General features: G+C 45.4%; 1 protein-coding gene across 2 annotated transcripts in view; it reads right to left on the reverse strand.

The window, feature by feature from the left end:
* Positions 1–3303: 3303 nt before the first annotated feature.
* Positions 3304–20550, reverse strand: part of LOC143923613 (sulfotransferase 1A1-like) — a 41471-nt gene continuing 24224 nt past the window's right edge. For both annotated transcript variants that reach the window (XM_077447409.1, XM_077447408.1), the window contains exons 2-8: positions 15786–16020; positions 12550–12675; positions 8869–8966; positions 6441–6567; positions 6164–6258; positions 5895–6069; positions 3304–3834 (exon numbers count right to left, since the gene is read on the reverse strand). In XM_077447409.1, coding sequence (XP_077303535.1) covers positions 3728–3834; positions 5895–6069; positions 6164–6258; positions 6441–6567; positions 8869–8966; positions 12550–12675; positions 15786–15954 — 897 coding nt within the window. In that variant the 5' untranslated portion in view covers positions 15955–16020 and the 3' untranslated portion in view covers positions 3304–3727. The remainder of the gene's footprint in view (positions 3835–5894; positions 6070–6163; positions 6259–6440; positions 6568–8868; positions 8967–12549; positions 12676–15785; positions 16021–20550) is intronic.

Here is a 20550-nt window from a genome sequence, read left to right on the forward strand (position 1 = left end):
GGGTCTGGTATGGATTTTTAGGGGGACCCCCACGTCAATTTTTTTTTTAATTTGATGCGGGGTTCCCCTTAATATCCATATCAGACCTGAAGGGCCTGGTATGGATATTTAGGGGGACCCCCACGTCAATTTTTTTTTAATTTGACACGGGGTTCCCCTTAATATCCATGTCAGACCTGAAGGGCCTGGTAATTGAATTTAGGGGAACCCCCACGCTTTTTTTTTTTTTTTTTTTTATCAATGAATGAATGAATTGTCGGCTAATACAGAGAACACTCATTGAGTGTTCTCTGTATTACGGGGAGCCGACAATTTAGCCGCAAGTGATTTTAAAAGACTTTTTTTCCTGCACAAATGACACTTTGTGCAGGGACAGTTCTAAGCACGGGAAACATGCGCCCCTTCACAGGCATACTATAGACACCCCCCAGCTACGAAATTTAAAGGAATATTACACTTTTATTGCTTCACTTTAATCATTATTAAAATCACTGCTTCTGAAAAAACTGACGTTTTTAAAACTTTTTTTTGCATTGATCCATGTCCCCTGGGGCAGGACCCGGGTCCCCAAACACTTTTTAGGACAGTAACCTGCATATTACCCTTTAAAATGAGCACTTTAGATTTCTCCCATAGACTTGTACAGGGTGTTCCGGCTTTTCGAATTTGCTGCGAACAGCCCAAATTGTTCACTGTTCGCTGAACAGGCGAACAGGCAATGTTCGAGTCGAACATGAGTTTGACTCGAACTCGAAGCTCATCCCTATTGTCCGTAATGAGTCTATACCCCAAGGGGATATAACTGTATGGTTGAGGAGGTATGGGAACATCCTGAGCCCCCTAAAAAAGATTTTGGACGTTAAGGGGAATATGGACTGTGCAGCTAAAATTAAAGGCCATTGACAATGTTGTCCAGCATCTGCCATCCTCAGCTTTCCTGGAGAAGGACAGGCTGACCATCTTTTATCTGGACCAGCCAAAGCTCTGCAATAAGTGTGGAGGTAAAGGGCATCTTGCATCCTCCTGTCCAGTGATGAAGTGCTTATGAGAGAGTTCTTCCGCCTGGACATGGAGGATGCTCAGAGCTCAGCAGCTGGAGGACCTGTAAGTCCATCTGAGTCTGTGCCAATACCCAGTGTGTCTATGTCTCGCCAGTCTGTGGTGCCCCAGTCTGTGCCAATACCCAATGTGTCTCTGTCTCCCCAGTCTGTGGTGCTCCAATCTGTGCCAATACCCAATGTGTCTGTGTCTCCTCAGTCTGTGCCAATACCCAATGTGTCTATGTCTCCCCAGTCTGTGGTGCTCCAATCTGTGCCAATACCCAATGTGTCTGTGTCTCCTCAGTCTGTGCCAATACCCAATGTGTCTGTGTCTACCCAGTCTGTGGTGCTCCAGTCTGTGCCAATACCCAATGTGTCTGTGTCTCCCAAGTCTGTGCCAATACCCAATGTATCTGTGTCTTACCAGTGTGTAGGTAAGGTTTCAGTTGCCGAGAATTTGTCCCATCCTTCTGTGTCTTCTAAAATTTCAGAGGCAGCAAGAGGTGCTGAGGCAGGTGCATCAAGTGTGGTGCCAGTCCCCCTCCCTCCACGCTGCAGGGTCTCTGTTACGGGTCATGGGGGGCAGATGAGTGGGGTGGATGGTGAAGAGGCTGGCCTGGTGGTAGATAAGGGAAGGGAGAGTGGGGGGAAGGCTGTTGACTCTGTTTTGTCCAAGGATGATATGGAGTGGTTGGAGGATAAAAGGAAGAGGGGCAAAAGGAAAGGAAAAAAAGAGGTACAGTTACCTTAAGTCCTGAGGTTTTGCATTTAGAAAATAAGTTTGAGGTCCTGTCAGATGATGATGAGTGGGACTCGTTCAGTTCAGCGTCCTCTATGGATGATGAGTGCCAGGGTGCAATGAAGCGGCTGCTTCCCCAGGCGGAGGGAGTAGTCAGGCTAACAAACGGCTGCCTCAACTACCCTAATGGCTGTTCCCACTCCGTTTTTATAAAAGGCTCCATGCATGGTGACGGTGATGTTCCTCAGTCTGGCTCTCCCGTAGGGATTATGTTGTGCGCATTTTGGTTTGCACCATTTATTATGTTCTTGTTTTGTATAGTCATATTCAATTATTTTGTACAAATGTTTTATTTATTTATGGTTTTATTGTATATAAGTTGTTGTTTGTAAGATTTTCAATAAACAAAATGTAACCCCTCATAATGGGCACAGCATGTGTACAGACCTGGGAACTCAGCACAGGGATGGTGGGACCCCCTCATAATGGGCACAGCAGGTATACAGACCTGGGAACTCAGCACAGGGATGGTGGGAACCCCTCATAATGGGCACAGCAGTTGTACAGACCTGGGAACTCAGCACAGTGATAGTGAGAACCCCTCATAATGGGCACAGCGGGTGTACAGACTTCAGGAACTCAGCACAGGGATGGTGGCAACCCCTCATAATGGGCACTGCGGGTGTACAGAATTCAGGAACTCAGCACAGGGATGGTGGGAACCCCTCATAATGGGCACAGCGGGTATAAAGACTAGGGAATTCAGCACAGGGTAGGCAGGAACCCCTCATAAGTGTGCAACAAGACTGGTGTACAGTGATATTGCAGTTGGTGAGAACGGCCCCCAGGCCAGATGTGGGACAGCACCGCTGGGAAATGGCAAGGTTTACCCAAGGCAGGCACACCAACAGTTCACCATAGTGTGCTACACGTCCACCTCATTGCTTTCCTCTGTGTGCCCAAGGCTAACCCCCCAGGAAAAAAAAAGCATATACACTCCTGGGTCAAATGTTTTTCATTGATTTAAAGCTCATTTCTAGATAGGGATATTTTTACAGTCACATTGGTCCAGCTTGGATGTGTCATACCTGTGGGATCCCTATGAAAGTGGAGAATCACTGTAGCTGCCACTTCTAATACAGTGATCAATGTTGAATTCTGGATCCTGTGCCGAGCAGCTGCCCTGCTGCAAAGTAGCCACACGGGGCGCTCACTCAGCATGAGCACCCTTCAGAGAATGCTTTGCATTTTTGTGTGAAAAGCATTCTCTGATTGGACAAGCGGGAGAGATGCTCTGCTCTTGCATTGTCTATGCTGTCAATCAGCATGGTGTGGTGAAGACATGGAAACATCACTTGGGTTTCCTACTGAATTTGCTCACTAGCTCAACTAGTAGAGAAAGAAACGGTAAGTAAGGGGGAAAAAAAAAAAAACGTTTTTTGTCAAGTTTTTTTTTTTTTTTTTTCAGATCACAGCTCTTTCTTACCATTATACAATTTATAAGCTCCAGAAATAGTCCCAAAATTTCCTGTAAAAATTTCTTGCTTTATTATTATTTTGTCTTAAAATGTCAAGAAGGTCTCTCTATTGAAGTCTGGCTCCAAAGAGCCCACTATTTTCAGATGGTGGTTTTGGTCTCGGGTTTCCAGATGGTGGTTCCGGACCTGGGTTTCCAAATGACGATTCTAGTCCTGGGTTGGCAGATGTTGGTTCTGGGTTTTCATATTGTGGTTCTGGTTCTGGACCTGGGTTTGCAGAAGGCGGCTCTGGACCTTGGTTTCCAGAAGGTGGTCTTGGACCTGGATTTGCAGATGATGGTTCTAGGTTTTCAGATGGTGGTTATGGACCTTGTTTTGCAGAAGGTGGTTCTGGGTTTGCAGATGGTGGTTCTGGACCTGGGTTTGCAGAAGGTGGTTCTGAGTTTGCAGATGGTGGCTCCAGCTGGTTCTTACATACGGAAGGTGAGATCCGTGTCGGACATTTCCTTCTGATAATATTCGTCAAATCTCTCGTTCTGGGCTACGGTGAATTGGTTCTTCCAGTCACCTCGAATTCCTGGAGGGAGGAGGGAGATGTCATGTGAGGTGTAATGGGGGGGCTGCACTCTCCTACTTAGAAATATCATGGTGCTGGATCCTGGGACAGTCTAAAGTTTGCCCGCCAACATTCTGGGTGGGCGTGCTGCACAAATCATGCCCACTTTGTTGGTTGGCCCCACCCAGACCCCACCTCTAAATATGCGGTTAATGCCCATCACACTCACTTTGCTGGTCCCACCTAGATCCTTCCCACTCGTGTTCCCAAACCCCCGCAACTGATCCCTTATTGAATTACTGCACAAGGTTGATGCTTTGATCCTGGGACATGGCCCGGGATACAACATCACTGGTACCGAGGACCAGGATGCAGGACCATCCCAGGAAATCCAGGGACGTTGGCATTCCTACACTTGCAGCATCCTTGTATAAGTTTTGATGCAAATAACAATTGTTTTAAAAATATTTTAAATGTTTTATATGTTTGTGGACACTCGAGAAAAAGTTTCAGAACATTCCAGTCTTTGTAATGCACAAACTTAATTTATATATATTTTTTTTTTTTGTTGATTGTGCCAATATTTCTATGACCACTATATATGTTGCATGTTCTCATGCAAGAAGTCTGAGCGGCTAATAAGCCACTGGATCGCTTTCAGAATAGATGCCCCTCCCCCTTCCCGCCCAACGCTAGTATTTCTCGGGCTTACTGTTTTTAGGTAAGCCCGAGAAATCTTCCGACAGGTTGCGCGGCTGGCCATAGAGGTTACCAGAGACCAGATCATCTTTGATCGTCTCTATGGTCTTGGTGGACCGGAGCGACATCACTTCCGGTCTAGGGCAGAAGCAAACAATTTCTTTTTTTAAATCTTTTTCTTTTAAAGGTAGCGGAGAGATTTGGGGTCTTATTAACCCCAGATCTCTCCATAAAGAAGACCTGTCGTGCTTATTTCTATTACAAGGGATGTTTACATTTCTTGAAATAGGAATAAAAGTGGTAAAGGAAAGTTTAAAGGGACAGTGTCAAAATAAAATAAATAATAAAAAAAATGAAAGCGCCCCATCCCTCTGTGCTCACGCGCAGAAGCGAACGCATACGTAAGTCGTGCACACACATGTAAACGGTGTTTGCACCACGCATGTGAGGTATCACCGCGAACGTTAGGGCAAGAGCAATAATTCTAGCGCTAGACCTCGTCTGTAACTCTAAACAGGTAACCTGTAAAAAAAATTTAAAGCGTCGCCTATGGAGATTTTTAAGTATCGTATTTTGTCGCCATTCCACGAGTGTGCGCAATTTTAAAGCGTGACATGTTAGGTATCTATTTACTTGGCATAACAACAGCTTTTATATTTTACCAAAATATTGGGTTATGTATATTGTATTTTTTTGGGATTAAAATCATTATAGTATTTTTTTCCCCAAAAAATTGCATTTGAAAAAATGTTGCACGAATACAGTGTGACATAAAATATTGCAACAATCGCTATTTTATTCTCTAGGGTCTCTGCTAAAAAAAATATATATAATGTTTGGGGTTCTAAGTAATTTTTTTAACAAAAAATACTGATTTAAAATTTGTAAACAAAAAGTGCCTGTAATCCTGCGTAAACGCGACAGACTAATTCTGACGGAATCAGTCCGTCGGACAATCCAATCGTGTGTGGGCTAATCCGATCGTTTTTCGTTATAAAAATCCGTCGGACCTAGAAATAGAACATGTTTCAAATCTGTCAGACGGACTCAATTCCTGCCGGGAAAACCGTTCGTCTGTATGCTGGTCCGACAGACCGAATACTACGAAGCAAGGGAAGCTATTGGCTACTTGCTATTGAACTTATTTTTTTAGTCCCGTCGTACGTCATCACATTCAAAATGAACGGACTTTCGAGTGTGGCCAAGTCCATTCGTTCGTAAGTCCGTGGGAAGACCATCTGTTGAAAAGTCAGTCAGGAAGACCATCGGACCTAGTCTGCCGGAAAGTTCGGTCATGTGTACGTGGCATAATGGCTTGGTCAGCAAGTGGATAATAAAGAAGTGGAAAAATTAAAACCTATGAAATTAAAATGAAGTCTTACCTTTCCTCATAAATGGGGATATTGAGTGATCCATAAATGGGAAGGTACTAAAGTTAGCCATTGGATTGTCCTTCATGGCCTGGAAGGAAGTGTTTTTTTGTATTTTTTCAATAATCTCTTCAGGAAGTTCCTGATCCATGAACTTCATCACCTTTCGGATCTCACGCTTTGGGTCCTAACCAAAGAGATTCAGATAGAGTCAATATACGATTCAATTTCTGTTATAGGCCAAGAGTTCTCCACATGACAGCAAGACAAAGTCAAGTTACCTCCAACATGTCTTCATAGAACAAGTACAAGATCTTGTGTTTTTTCCTCATCTCCCACCAGCCCTTCACATGTTTGGTCCACGATCCATAAGCAACTGCCGTACAAAGCAAAACCAACAAGTTTGGGAGAATGACCATGAAAGAAAAGTAACAGAACATTTTAAAAGTTTCTGAAATGTCTAAGTATGTTTACCAGTCTATCCATTCCACAATACAGAACACGGACATTTTCATGGGAACTATCATTTTCTACAAGCCCAGCTACTGACTCACGTACCATTTCCCTCCATGTAGGTATTTAGATATTCATCCCATGTCCCAGGTTCTGGATGTCCATAGGCCATACGGTAGAAGTGATAGTACGATACCGCCACATCCTTTGCATTTCTAGCCACGTATATAATCTAGAAAAAGACAGTATTGGCTGTTACAGCTGATTTCAATCTAAGAAATGTCAAATAGTAATGCAATTATTAGACTTTCAAGACTAATAACTTGTTAAAGCCTCCCACTTAGACCTTGCTTAGTATTACCTTTTTAAGTCGGGGGTCCCCAACCCCCGGGCTACGGACCGGTACCGGTCCAGGGCCTGTTGATGACCAGGCCACACAGTGGCTGATTAGCTGTGAGTGCATGCGGTCTGTGACAGCCCTGTCCAGACCTTCCGCTGTGCGGCCATGCCTATGTCTCCTTTGCTGGTTCTCCTGCCCCACCAATGATGGCATTCTATCAGCAGGGCAGGGAGTGGGAGGAGCTGGAGATCTGCACAGAGAGCAGGAGCCTTTCATATTAATAAGCAAGTAATCTTCCACTTGTTATCATGATAAACTGGGCAGCTCCTGCTCTCCATCCAGATCTGCAGTTCCTCCCCATAACTGTAACCTGAAATATGCTTTTAACAGGCATGTATCCCATTTTAGGGAAGCTTGGAGCTTGCTAAAAACGTACTAAAGCTTAGTAAAAGTTTAGATTAAGCCACATTCATCAAGACCTGTACTCACACTGTGGTTGTTTGCGGGGCTGTCTTTAAGGCAGGGCAAAAGGGGCAGCTTTCCTGGGCCTCATTGTTGTGGGGCCCCAAAGCAGCTGCCTTATACTTGCCAACTATCCAAATTCAAATTCCCTTGAAGATTTAGTCCCGTGCTGTGTCCCGATATCTCAGTGTGAAGTTCTGTTACTAATGCTGCCCAGCTTTGCCCTCACTCATCTGTAGACCATGTGTTTTCTTGGAAATAACTGGCATTGATATGTAAATAGCATCAGCATTAATATGTAAATAGTGACGGCACTGATATGTAAATAGATGCGCCATTCATGTCTATATCGTGCCACCCTGAGGTCATATCCACCATCACTTCTGCTGAATGCTGCCCACTGGGGAGGTAAAGGGGCATGCTTGAAAGTCCCGCCTACAACTGCGGTCATTAACCACTTGCCTACTGGTCACTTAAACCTCCTTCCTGCCCAGGCCAATTTTCAGCTTTCAAAGCGGTCGCACTTTGACAATTGCGCGGTCATGCTAAACTGTACCCAAAATTTAATTTTCATAATTTTTTCCACACAAATAGAGGTTTCTTTTAGAGGTATTTAATAACTGCTGGATTGTTTGTTTGTTTATTTTTTTCTAAAAAAGACCAAAAAACCCCCCCAAAAAAAACACAATCGTTTTTTCTCCTTCATTGATGTGCGCTGATGCAGCTGCACTGATGGGCACTGATAGGCTGCACTGATAGGTACTGATAAGGCAGCACTGATGGGCACTGATGAGGCGGCATTGATAAGGTGGCACTGATGAGCACTGATGAGGTGGCACTGAGAAGTGGCACTGATGGGGGGGCACTGATGATTGGAACTGAAGGGCGTAAAGTCCCTTGTTACATGTTGGTCAGTGTAAATCCCCCCCTCACATTAGTGGTCAGTTTAAATTCCCCATTACATTGGTGGTCAGTGTGGAAACCCTCACTATATACTTGCCAACAATTTCCAGCTTTGTTCTACATGATTCAGAATTTGCCACAGTGTACTGCCTCCTAACTCATCCCATCCTCCCACCACTGCCACTGATCCCATCAACCCCCCAGCATTGCCACTGATCAACCTCCCCCAGCATCACCACTGATTCCAGGAGTCCTAGGATGCCTAGGAGTCTTCTGTCTTTTGATGGGTCCCCTCACCTCCCCAATTCATGGTATGCAGGCAGTGAAGAGATGATGTGCTGTAGCCTTTAGCAACCAATCAGTGAGCAGTAATAATGTGCACTAACCTCAATCAACCAATTAGTGAGTGGTAAGTATGTCCAGTAACTTCTAACAACCAATCAGTGAGCAGTATCGATGCACAGTAATCACCAGGAACCAATCAATAAGCAGAAGTCATGTGCTGTATCCTATAGCAAATAATCTGTGAGCCATAATGTGTACTGTAACTTCTAGTAGCCAGTCAGCAAGCGGTAATGATACACTGTAATCTCTGGCAACCAATAGCAACCGCTGCCTAATCTGATTCAGTAAACAGATTTTGAGCCTAGCTGCTATTTATTGTATGTCTCAGAGCAGATGAAGAGCGAAATTGCATGAATGTAGGAAGGGGGGACAAGAAAATTTTGCCCAGGGTCCAATCATTATTTAAGTTGAGTTATAACTAACTGAGATTTAAACAAATTCCAAATACAAAATATATCAGATAAGCAAATAATACAAGAAAACCTTGGAGTTCTTATCCCAGAAGCTCTTGGGAAAAACATCTGCCTGAAGATGGGTCTTAATCACCCTTGGTGAGTCCAATTTGTCCAATTTTTCAGTTCCTGGAGGGTTAAAAAAAGATTAAAAGGAATACTGATAGCAAATGTGATAGCAAATTTATTCCATGAAGTTTTAACTGTCACCAGCTTCAGACATTTTGTTTTAAGGGAGGACAAAACATAACTCGTCTGGGTGACTATAGCCGACTCAACCCCCAGAAGAAAAAAAAATCCTCTCTCACCCCACAGGGCAGTCATATAAATATAATAATATTACTTTTAGTAAAACTATTAGTAATTTTATTAGTAATTACAATGGTGGAGACTGTTGTAAGCAGTGTTAATTATGGCATCAAATTTCGTTTTAGTCATAGTCATTTGGCTAAAATGCAATTTTAGTTTTAGTCGCATTTTAGTCATCTACAATTGTTTTAGTTGTATTTAGTCGACTAAAATCGTCAGTACATTTTAGTAGACTAAAATCTAATGGGTTTATTTAAATTGTAGTGCATTATTTAACATTTCTCTAGGATTTCAAACTCCTGGACAGTGGTCTGAGGAGGCTTGCAATGCACACAGTGCTCGGGACGGTCTGAGAAGGCCTGTAATGCACACAGTGCTCTGGATGGTCTGAGAAGGCCTGTAATGCACACAGTGCTCGGAACAGTGGACTGAGAAGGCCTGCAAATGCTGTACAGTGCTCTGGATGATCTGAGGAGGTTTGTATTGCACACAGTGCTCTGGACGGTCTGAGGAGGCCTGTAATGCTGCACAGTGCTCTGGATGGTGGTCTGAGGAGGCCTGTAATGCACAGTGCTCTGGATGGTGGTCTGAGGAGGCCTGTAATGCACAGTGCTCTGGATGGTGGTCTGAGGAGGCCTGTAATGCACAGTGCTCTGGATGGTGGTCTGAGGAGGCCTGTAATGCACAGTGCTCTGGGCAGTCTGAGGGGCTTGTAATGCACTGCACACAGTGCTCTGGGTGTTTTGAGGAGGCCTGTAATGCACACAGTGCTCTCTACAGTCGGGAGGTCTGTAAATGCTGCACAGTTCTCTGGACGGCTATCTGTCTGAGGAGGCCTGTAATGAACACAGTGCTCTGGACAGTGGTCTGTCTGAGGAGGCCTGTAATGCACACAATGTTTTGGATGGTGGTCTGAGGAGGCCTGTAATGCACACAGTGCTCTGGATGGTGGAGGCCTGTAAATACTGCACAGTTCTCTGGATGTTAATCTGTCTGAGGAGGCCTGTAATGCACACAGTTTTCTAGACGTCTGAGGAGGCCTGTAATGCACACAGTTCTCTAGATGGTCCAAGGAGGCCTGTAATGCACACAGTGCTCTGGACAATCTGAGAAGGCAAGTGATGCACACAGTGCTCTGGATGGTCTGATGAGGCCATTAATGCACACAGTGCTCTAGACGGTCTGAGGAAGCCAGTAATTCACACAGTGCTCTGTATGGTCTGAGTAATGCACACAGTGCTCTGGACAGTCTGATGAGGCCAGTAATGCACACAGCACTCTGAACAGTGGTCTGAAAAGGCCTGTAAATACCATACAGTGCTCTGGACGGTGTGAGGTTTGTAATGTACACAGTGCTCTGGATGATGATCTGAGGAGGCCTGTAATGCACATAGTGCTCTAGATGGTGGTCTGAGGAGGCCTGTAATACACACATTGTTCTAGACCAGTGATCATCAACCCTGTCCTCAGGGCCCACTAACAGGCCAGGTTTGCAAGATAACTGAAATATATCACAGGTGAGATCATTTGCTGCTCAGCGATTGCAGTATTCTAGTCTGCATCTCCCCAAGGTAATACATAAAACCTGGCCTGTTAGTGGGCCCTGAGGACAGGGTTGATGACCACTGGTCTAGAACACTGTGTGCATTACAGGCCTCCTCAGACCACAATCCAGAGCACTATGTGCATTTCCGGCCTCCTCAGATCATCATCCAGAGTGATGCATGCATTACAGGACTCCTCAGAACCACCGCTCTAGACGGTGATCTGAGGAGGCCTGTAATACACACAGTGCTCTGGAAGGTGGTCTGAGAAAGCCTGTAATGCACAGAGTGCTCTGAATGGTAGTCTGAGGAGGCCTATAATGCCCAAAGTGCTCTGGAAGGTGGTCTGAGAAGGCCTGTAATGCACAGAGTGCTCTAAATGGTAGTCTGAGGAGGCCTTTAATGTACAGAGTACTCTGGATGTCTAATGCCATGTACACACAATCAAATTGTCCGGCGTACTTAGTCTGCCGAAACGCATTTCACCGGACAATCCGATCGTGTGTGGGCTTTAGCGGACTTTCTCAGCGTAAAGTCCGGCGGACTTAGAAAGTATTTTTGCAGTCCAATCTTTCCGCCGGACTTGGGTTTCAGCGGACAATACGTTGGTCAGTATGCTAGTCAGGTGTACTAAGAATGACGCATGCTCAGAAGCAAGTACGAAAAGGAAGCTATTGGCTACTGGCTATTGAACTTCTTTTCTAGTCCCGTCGTACGTGCTGTACGTCATCGTGCTAGCAAACGCCGGACTTTCTGTGTGTCCGTGTGTGGCCAAGTCCGTTCGGCAGAAAGTCCGCCGGACTATCCACCGGATTGTTTGCCGGACTAAGTACACCGGACAATTCGATCGTGTGTACGCGACATTAGGAGGCTTGTAATGCACTGCACACAGTGCTCTGGATGGTGGTCTGAGGAGGCCTGCAATGCACACAGTGCTCTGGATGATGGTCTGAGGAGGCCTGTAATGCACACAGTGCTCTGGACGGTCTGAGGAGGCCTGCAATGCGCACAGTGCTCTGGATGATGGTCTGAGGAGGCCTGCAATGCGCACAGTGCTCTGGGTGATGGTCTGAGGAGGCCTGCAATGCGCACAGTGCTCTGGATGATGGTCTGAGGAGGCCTGCAATGCGCACAGTGCTCTGGGTGATGGTCTGAGGAGGCCTGTAATGCACACAGTGCTCTGGATGATGGTCTGAGGAGGCCTGTAATGCACACAGTGCTCTGGATGATGGTCTGAGGAGGCCTGCAATGCGCACAGTGCTCTGGATGATGGTCTGAGGAGGCCTGCAATGCCCACAGTGCTCTGGTTGATGGTCTGAGGAGGCCTGTAATGCACACAGTGCTCTGGATGGTCTGAGGAGCCTATAATTCTGCACAGTGCTAAGCACGGGACTCCACTAAGCTGGTTACGGTTGGTACCTTGCCTGCTGGGACGGGGAAACACTAATAGGCTTTACAGGTGAAGCTCCTAGGAAATCGGGAGTTCACATGGGTAACCGTCCCTCCCTCACATTTTGTGAGGGGCTTCCCTTGTGCATTCTCTGATTGGACGAGGCAGAGATGGCGACGTCATCCACCTGACTTTCCACCCCCTGTGTGCAGTATATGGATGGAAAGTCACTTGAGCAACACCTGGAAGACACCAGCAGCTACTGTATATTGCACAGGCAACTACAGTGAATGTCAGCATCCCCATCAGCTCTCTGGATATGAAATGTGAAGAATTAGATGCAATCAAACAGGACTACTTTAAGGTTGAAAAAAAAGACAATGTTCAGCTTTAATGCTGTAGCATAAAATGATTTTACACACTTGCATTCTTTTACACTTTGTTGTAATAACTAAGTATGGACAGATACCTGAGGGAATTCCAGGTGCTGCGCTGTCCAGGAAAGTTACTCGTTCAAATATCACTCTTTTCTGGCTCTTCTCCATGTCTCCCCCATTCAGGATGAGATCTACGATCTTGCTCACCCATGTGGTCCCTGAAAATATTTGACATATTAAGAGGTCCATTTATAAAACCTTTGCATGGCCATCCATCTATCAGTTCTCCATGTCCGGTCATTCTGTGCAAATTGGGCAAAAGCTCTTCTGAATGAATGTTCTTTTATTCTGGGCAGTAGTAAAATAACACATTATGGCCACCAGATGGAGCTGAGGAGCTGAGGAAATACATACATCTTTGTAACAAGAGATAGAATGTAACAATTCTCTTTTCCTAATTCCCTCCAGCAACATAATGCCCATTTAGATCTAATGTGGTATTTTACTAGTGCTGTGCCAATAATAAAAGAATGTTTGTTCAAAAATTAAAGTAGCCTTATGAGCATTTGCTTTTGCCCAAATTACACAGAAAGGAAAATATTACATTTTGGCCACTAGATGAAGCTGAGGAACATACATACGTTTTTGTAACAAGAGATACAATGTAACAACTCTGAAGATCACTAGATGGAATTAGCAAATAAATGTACCAAAGTAATTGTTACATTGTATCTCTTGTCTATGTAAATAGCCGCCCCCATCAAATCATTCTCTGCAGCTATTACCTTTTGTACCACCACCCCCTCCCTGTAGAATGTAAGCTCTACAAGCAGGACCCTCCTGTACCTTTTGTATTGTACAGTAATTGTGTTGTCCCCCCTATACATTGTAAAGCGCTGCGTAAACTGTTGGCGCTATATAAATCGTTAATAATAATAATAATAATAATATATTTATTTCATGTGCTCTTCAGCTCCATCTAGTGTCCATGATGTGATATTTTACTGCTGCCCAGAATAAAAAGTACATTCGTTCAGAAGAGAAAATAGCCTAAAGAACATTTGCTTTTCCCCAAATTGCACAGAAAGAAAAATACTGCATTATGGCCACTATTTTACTACTGCCCAGAATCAGTGTTACTAAACCCACAACAGTAAAATCAGTCTGTATACGCAGTAAAGCATGCTTGTTGGAACCTAAGGGGGTTAATCCTCCGCATTTTGCAAAAAGGCTGTTTCATCCTGTCTTCTCTGATCCTCCCCATCTTTTACTGTCCCTAATCTATCTCCTGATGGTACAGAGCCTTGTGGGCATTTTGCACATGCTCAGTTTGGTATGTATTGCTAGAGAGCTTTTTTATTGGGGGGGGGGGGGGAGTGCATGTGATCAGCACAGGACCGATTAACACTGTCCAGATAGGTGATCAGGAATCATGTAGCCTCACAGGATAGTCGGACGAGAATGAAAAATCCTCCTACAAGCTTTAACCAGGCACTGATAGAAGTCACAAGACTGCTATATATACTGCTGATGAGAAAAGGTATTTTAGCAGTTTTTATTTACTAAAATGCATTTCCATGTTTTGTGTGCTGTGGGAGACCAGATATAGTGAATTCATGCTCCTGGGTTTAGTAACACTTTAAAGAACATTCGTTCATAAAAGAAAATGGCCTGAAGAACATTAATTTTTTTGCACAGGCTGAATGTACCTACAGATTCACTGGATGAATGGCTATGCAATTTGATTAACTGCTTGCCGACCACCTCACGCAGATATACTGCGGCAGAATGGCACAGCTGCGCAAAACCTCCTACGTGGTCCCCTTTAAGAGATGCTGGAGGCACGCGCACGCACCCGCTGCACAGCGGGTTACCCGATGCGTGTGGCCGGCAGGCACGATCACCGCCGGCTACACGCAATCGCGTACACATGAGCCAGTACGGGGATTTGTGTGTGTAAACACACAAATCCCTGTTCTGACAGGGGAGAGGAGACCTATCGTTTGTTCCTACTAAGTAGGAATAACGATAGGTCTCCTCCCCCAGTTAGTCCTATTCCCATACAGTTAGAACACAGTTGAATACGGAAAGGTTTCTTCACAGTAAGAGTTGTGAAAATGTGGAATAGACTCCCGCCAGAGGTGGTTATGGCCTACTCAGTAGATTGCTTTAAGAAAGGCCTGGATACTTTCCTGAATGTACATAATATAACTGGGTACTAACATTTATGGGTAAAGTTGATCCAGGGAAAATCTGATTGCCTCTTTGGGGGATCAGGAAGGAATTTTTTTTCCCCTGCTGTAGCAAATTGGAGCATGCTCTGCTGGGGTTTTTGTTGCCTTCCTCTGGATCAATTGTGGGCATAAAATTGGGTATATTGGATTGTACGATATTTTTTATTTTATTTATTGTTTTTAAGGTTGAACTGGATGGACTTGTGTCTTTTTTCAACCTGACTAACTATGTAACTAAAAAAAAAAAAAAAAGATCACACTGAGGGAACACACATTTAACCCCTTGATCGCCCCCTAGTGTTTACCCCTTCTCCACCAGTGACATTTGCACAGTAATCAGTGCATTTTTATAGCACTGATCGCTGTATAATTGTCAATAGTCCCAAAAATGTGTCAAAAGTGTCCGATCTGACCGCCATAATGTTGCAGTACCGCTAAAAATCACAGATCACCACCATTACTAGTACAAAAAAAGACTAAAAAGGCCATAAAATAAAATGCCATAAATCTTTCCCATAGTTTTCAGACGCTATAACTTTTGCGAAAAATAATCAATATACGCTTATTGTGATTTTTTTTTTTTTTCACCAACAATATGTAGAAGAATATATATTGGCCTAAACTGATGAAGAAATTCGTTTTTTAAAAACATTTTTGGGGATATTTATTATATAGCAAAACTGAACTTTTTTTCAAAATTTACGCTTTTTGTTTTGTTTATAGCGCAAAAAATAAAAACCGCAGAGGTGATCAACTACCACCAAAAGAAAGCTCTATTTGTGGGGGGAAAAGGATGCAAAATCTGTTTGGGTATAACGTCGCACGACCGTGCAATTGTCAGTTAAATCGACGCAGTGCCGAATTGTAAAAAGTGCTCTGCTCAGGAAGGGGGTAAAATCTTCCGGGGCTGAAGTGGTTAATAAATAGACCAGCCCTACATTTTCCACAATGCTGGTAGACCAGAGCTGGAGAATTATTTAAAGCGTGACTTCATGTTTGCACCTTTTTGTCTCTTAAATGTATTACATTTTAGATTTATTTTTTTTTTTTTAAAGGTGGGACATTACAAATGCAGTATTAATGTCTGTTCTTACCGGATTTTGGATAGGTGGCTATCAGCAGATCATCTTCTCGGGCCTGGAATTTCACAACGTTGTCCCAATTGGCTGCAAAAGGACCGATGATGGGCATCCCATCCACCCATTTGAGTGGGGGGCGCTTAAGGGACTCCAAGTCTTCCGGGGAAATGTTCCGATAAGACATTATGTGCTGCGCCGTTTGCTTGTCCAATAAAACGCCTTGAAAGTCTTCGCCAGATGTTGTCACAGACTGGAAAGTTTAAACGGGAACAATTTTTTAAAATTTATTGAGAATTGTACAAGCTTAATGCACGCGATTTTGTCAATGTTCCTTTTCTAAAATGCCCAATTCCATATGTAGTTTTTAATTATAAGCATAGATGGGGGCAGCCATAATTGTTCACTGTAGTCTCTCCTTCTGGCATACTGTGACCTAACTGAAAACGATCGACTCTGTGACTGAGCTTATCTCTGCAGCCATTAAAGTGACCCTGTTTCTGAGGCTAAAAAAATAAATAGCTTCTAGGTTGGTGACCAATAAAATCCTTCAGTCCATATTTCCCATATCCTCCTACCAGACAGACTGAACCCGGTACATTATATAAGACCGTATAAGACAGCTTCTTCACTGTTATAAGCCCTGATGAAAGGGGAGCCCCTGAAAGTGTTTTTTTTTTTTTGTGATTTCTGATCATATTACTAAAGACCTGCTGGACTTCTCTGGATCCTGTGTAGCATTCTCCTCCTTTACCTTTTGCGTACTGCGTGTTAACCAACAAGATGAAATATGAGCAATACGGGACGGTAGAGGTGCATGAATAACACTACAATATCCAAATATTCATTACAAACAACAATTCATTTATTTATACAAACTTCATTAAAAGAGATGGATGGGGTTTTCTTTTTATTTAAGAATCATACTTACCTAGGTGGATGCTGCATCTGTCCACCTGCAGCTCTTACACTGAGAACTGAGCGATCTAACACCGCTGATCGCTCGGTTCTCATAGCTCCCCGAGCAGAGAGTTGCTGGCTGTCAGTCAGCAGCAATCTGCCCTGTCCCGTTCCCCCCCCCCCACACATTCGCTGGAGCGCTGGGGGTGCGAGCGGCCAGCTCAGACTCTCAGCGGCTCGTTAAGAGATGGGTGCCGGTCCAGGCATGTGGGCGGATCCTGACCATATGGTGACGATCCTTCCCGAGCCTGGACCGGCTCTCCGGTGTCAGCTGACAGAGGGCTGCAGCCCATTGTCTGCTGAAAATGGGTCACAGGGGCGCAGAAGGGACTGCACTTATGTGATCCACAGGAGAAGTACAGCTGAACGAGCTTTGGCTGTACTTTTCCTTTAAAATTATAATAAAATCAATGACCATATTGTAGGGGTCAGCCCCTAGGATTACTGAACTATATTGCACTGTGTTCCATCTATAATATATACAGCCTGCTATTTCCAGTTTAGCCACAAGATGTCACTGTTGCTGCCGACCCTTCAGAGGAGAGGAAACAGGAAGTGGCAGTGAGAGAGAACTGTGAGGAGTGTGTGGGCAGCTGAGGAATTCCTGTGCGGAGCTGAGGAAAAGTCAAGTCTGCCCTGAGGAGAGGGAGACTTTGTGTGGATAAAGAGTCGCAGTATCCAGCTAAAGATCGGGCACCTCGGGCAGAGAGAGAGAGCTGTGGTGATTTTGGGCCGCATCTGTGTTCATCCATCCGTCCCAGACGGGCAAGCTGCAGCACTAGGAACTGGACTTCACCTGCCTCATGAAGGAGGCCAAGACAAGGGACCCTCCAGCTGTCTAACAAACTGTGAGTGAGCACCGGTGCTGGATTGTGATAGGGAATAGTACAGTCCCTACTGAGATAGTACGTTGTAGAAACGTGTCCCGATAAGCGGGAATCAGGCAGGACATATTAGAAGAGGGTAGCCTGTATCACTGTGCATGTGTTGGCGGGAAAGCCATTTTGTGTACCACATCCCAGTTAGCCTTACTGTAAACTACTGTGAATTGTTAATACTGTTATCCTCCTCCTCCGGCCATTATATCTTACTGTTTAATAAAGCCGGTTTTTGTTTCAGCCTCCTTGTCTGCTGTCCCGTACTTGAAACCTGCATTGCGGTCTCCTATACCTCTGACCGCTACAAGTGGCGCTGCGAGCAGGGTACGGTTACAGAGATGGAGGCGGCTGAAGGCAACGTACCTGATGTTGATGTGAATGCCTTAGGTAATGGTGGAACCCCTACAAGGACCCTCCCTATGGGCATGCTTTTTAACTTGTTGCCAAAATTTGATGGCCAGAACATGTCACTGTCAGACTGGGTGACGAGATTACAGAGCGTTGCTAGAATTTACAATGTCAGCCCAGAGCTACAGGTGGAAATTGCTTTGGCTGCCCTGGAGGGTGAAGCGCGGAAAACTGTTTGCTTACAACCGGAAGCTACGCGCAGTACCTTGAAAGAGATTGTGCGCTTTCTAGAAGAAATATACGGTGAAACAGCTAGTGCGGGCCACCTCCGGGCAAAGTTCTTCTACCGGGTACAGCAGGAAAATGAAGGGGTCTCACAATATGCAACGGCTCTACAGGAAGTACTGGCTGAGATACAGAAAAAAGAGGCAGACGGGATAACCGCCATGGGATCCGCAGACCGGATACTGAGGGAACAATTGATCCTGGGACTCTACAGCTCTCACCTGAGACAAGCCCTACGGGAACGAGTCAGAGTGGACCCTACACTGAATTTTCGGCAAATATTGGCTGAGGCCGTGGAGCGAAGTAAAGAAGAAATTTATGCCTCTGGAGTGATACGGACCCAGACCGCCTCCCTCGGGGTTGCGAAGAATGAAGAGGTCCTGGTTAGAGTGGTGCAGGACCTACAAAGCTCCCTGGGTCTCATGCATGAGAAGTTGACGCAAATAGAGAGACGGATGGATTTGAGCTACCCCCCTGAGGTTGCATATCTGGGGCAACAACAACCTTATCAGACTGCCTCGATGGTTCCTGCACCAGAGCATCCTTACCCACGTATTCCCACCTACCGAGTCCCTCAATATCCTCCAGTGAGCTCGGCCAGTCCAGGCCTACGGGCGCCTCCCGCACACAGACAGAGAGAACAACGCAGAGAGGCTCAGTGCTGGCGGTGTGGAGAAAAAGGACACTTCGCTAGAGAATGCCGGAGGGACCTGCCTAGACGCCCAGAGCCGGCGTTAAACTTCAGGCCCCCGCAGTAATGAGGCACACTGCGGGGGAAGTAGAGTGTCAGGCCACTCAGCACAGCTCCGAACACCTGGTTGCAGGATGTCCCACCATAAGAGCCGAGTTTGAAGGCATTCCAGTCAACTGTTTAGTGGACACCGGATCACAGGTAACGACCATGCCTGAGTCATATTTCAACCGTTACTTTCAAGCACTGGCCAAGCCAGAACAGGGGACATTGATCCGGGTCACAGCAGCTAACCAGCAACAAATCCCTGTCACAGGTGTCGTATGGATGAATGTACGTCTGTGTGGACAGGAAGTTGGAAAAAAAGGTATCCTGCTGGTCCCTGAAACCTTCAAAGAAGATGTACCGGTGATAATGGGCATGAATATCCTGCGAGAGTTGGATCAAATTATGTTCACTAAAAGGGGGCCGGGCTATTGGAAGAATGCCACTCCACACAAACCAACGCAAAAGGCATTTCAACGGTTAATCCGGTTTTGTGGGACACAGAAGAGTGTCCCAGTACATCAGTCTGTAGGAAATATTCGAGTGCCGGGAAGGGCTACCCTTACCCTCCCTCCTGATCGGGAGACTATACTGACTTTGCCCGTGGGAACCTCCCGCAACCTTGAAGGTATGGAGGTGATCATTGAGCCTGCAGGCCTGGGAGAGTTAGGTCAGGATGTCCTAGTGGCCCGGACACTGGCAGTAGTCCAAAATGGACGAGTACCCATAAGAGCTGTAAACGTTGGACAACGGGAAGTCTCTCTGGTGCCAGGAGTGGAACTGGCTCGCGTGTACCTACATCGGGGAGAAGTGCTGAGTCAGGGAGAAGTGACTCTAGCTCCGATAGGCAATTCTGCTTGGACCTTGGCAGTTACTGCAAAGCCTGCAGAGGCACCGACCCCAGAATGGAATGGGACAGTCATCTTGGAACAAATGGAGATAGATGTGAAAGCTCTAAGTCCGGATCATTTACGAGCAGTTGAAACCATGCTGTGGGAGAATCAAGCTGCGTTTGCCCGCAATGCCAATGACTTTGGTTGCACAGATGCTATCACACATGAGATACCGACGGGGGACACTCCCCCAAGCCGAGAGAGATATCGACAGATTCCACCCAAGTTGTATCAAGAGGTGAAGACATTGCTGAAACAGATGATCGATTCAGGAGTGGTTCGGGGTAGTCAAAGTCCCTGGGCAGCCCCAGTGGTGCTTGTCAAGAAGAAGGATGGCACCATTCGATTTTGTGTGGATTACCGGAGATTGAATGCGTGCACAGTGCGGGACTCATATCCTCTGCCTCGCATCGAAGAGTCCCTAACAGCCCTAGGGCGGGCTAAATACTTCTCCACCTTGGATTTAGCAAGTGGATACTGGCAGGTACCGGTGGCTGAACAAGACAAGGAAAAGACAGCATTCATACTTCCCATGGGTCTGTTTGAATTTAATAGGATGCCATTTGGGCTGTCTAATGCCCCAGGAACCTTTCAGAGGCTGATGGAAAAATGTCTGGGAGATCTAAATTTTGAAGCTACCCTGATATACTTGGATGATATTATAGTGTACTCTGCTACTTTTG

The sequence above is a fragment of the Lithobates pipiens genome, unplaced genomic scaffold, assembly GCF_037356315.1.
Source record: "Lithobates pipiens isolate NorthernLeopardFrog02 unplaced genomic scaffold, aLitPip1_a1.2 Scaffold_22, whole genome shotgun sequence".
NCBI lineage: Eukaryota > Metazoa > Chordata > Amphibia > Anura > Ranidae > Lithobates > Lithobates pipiens.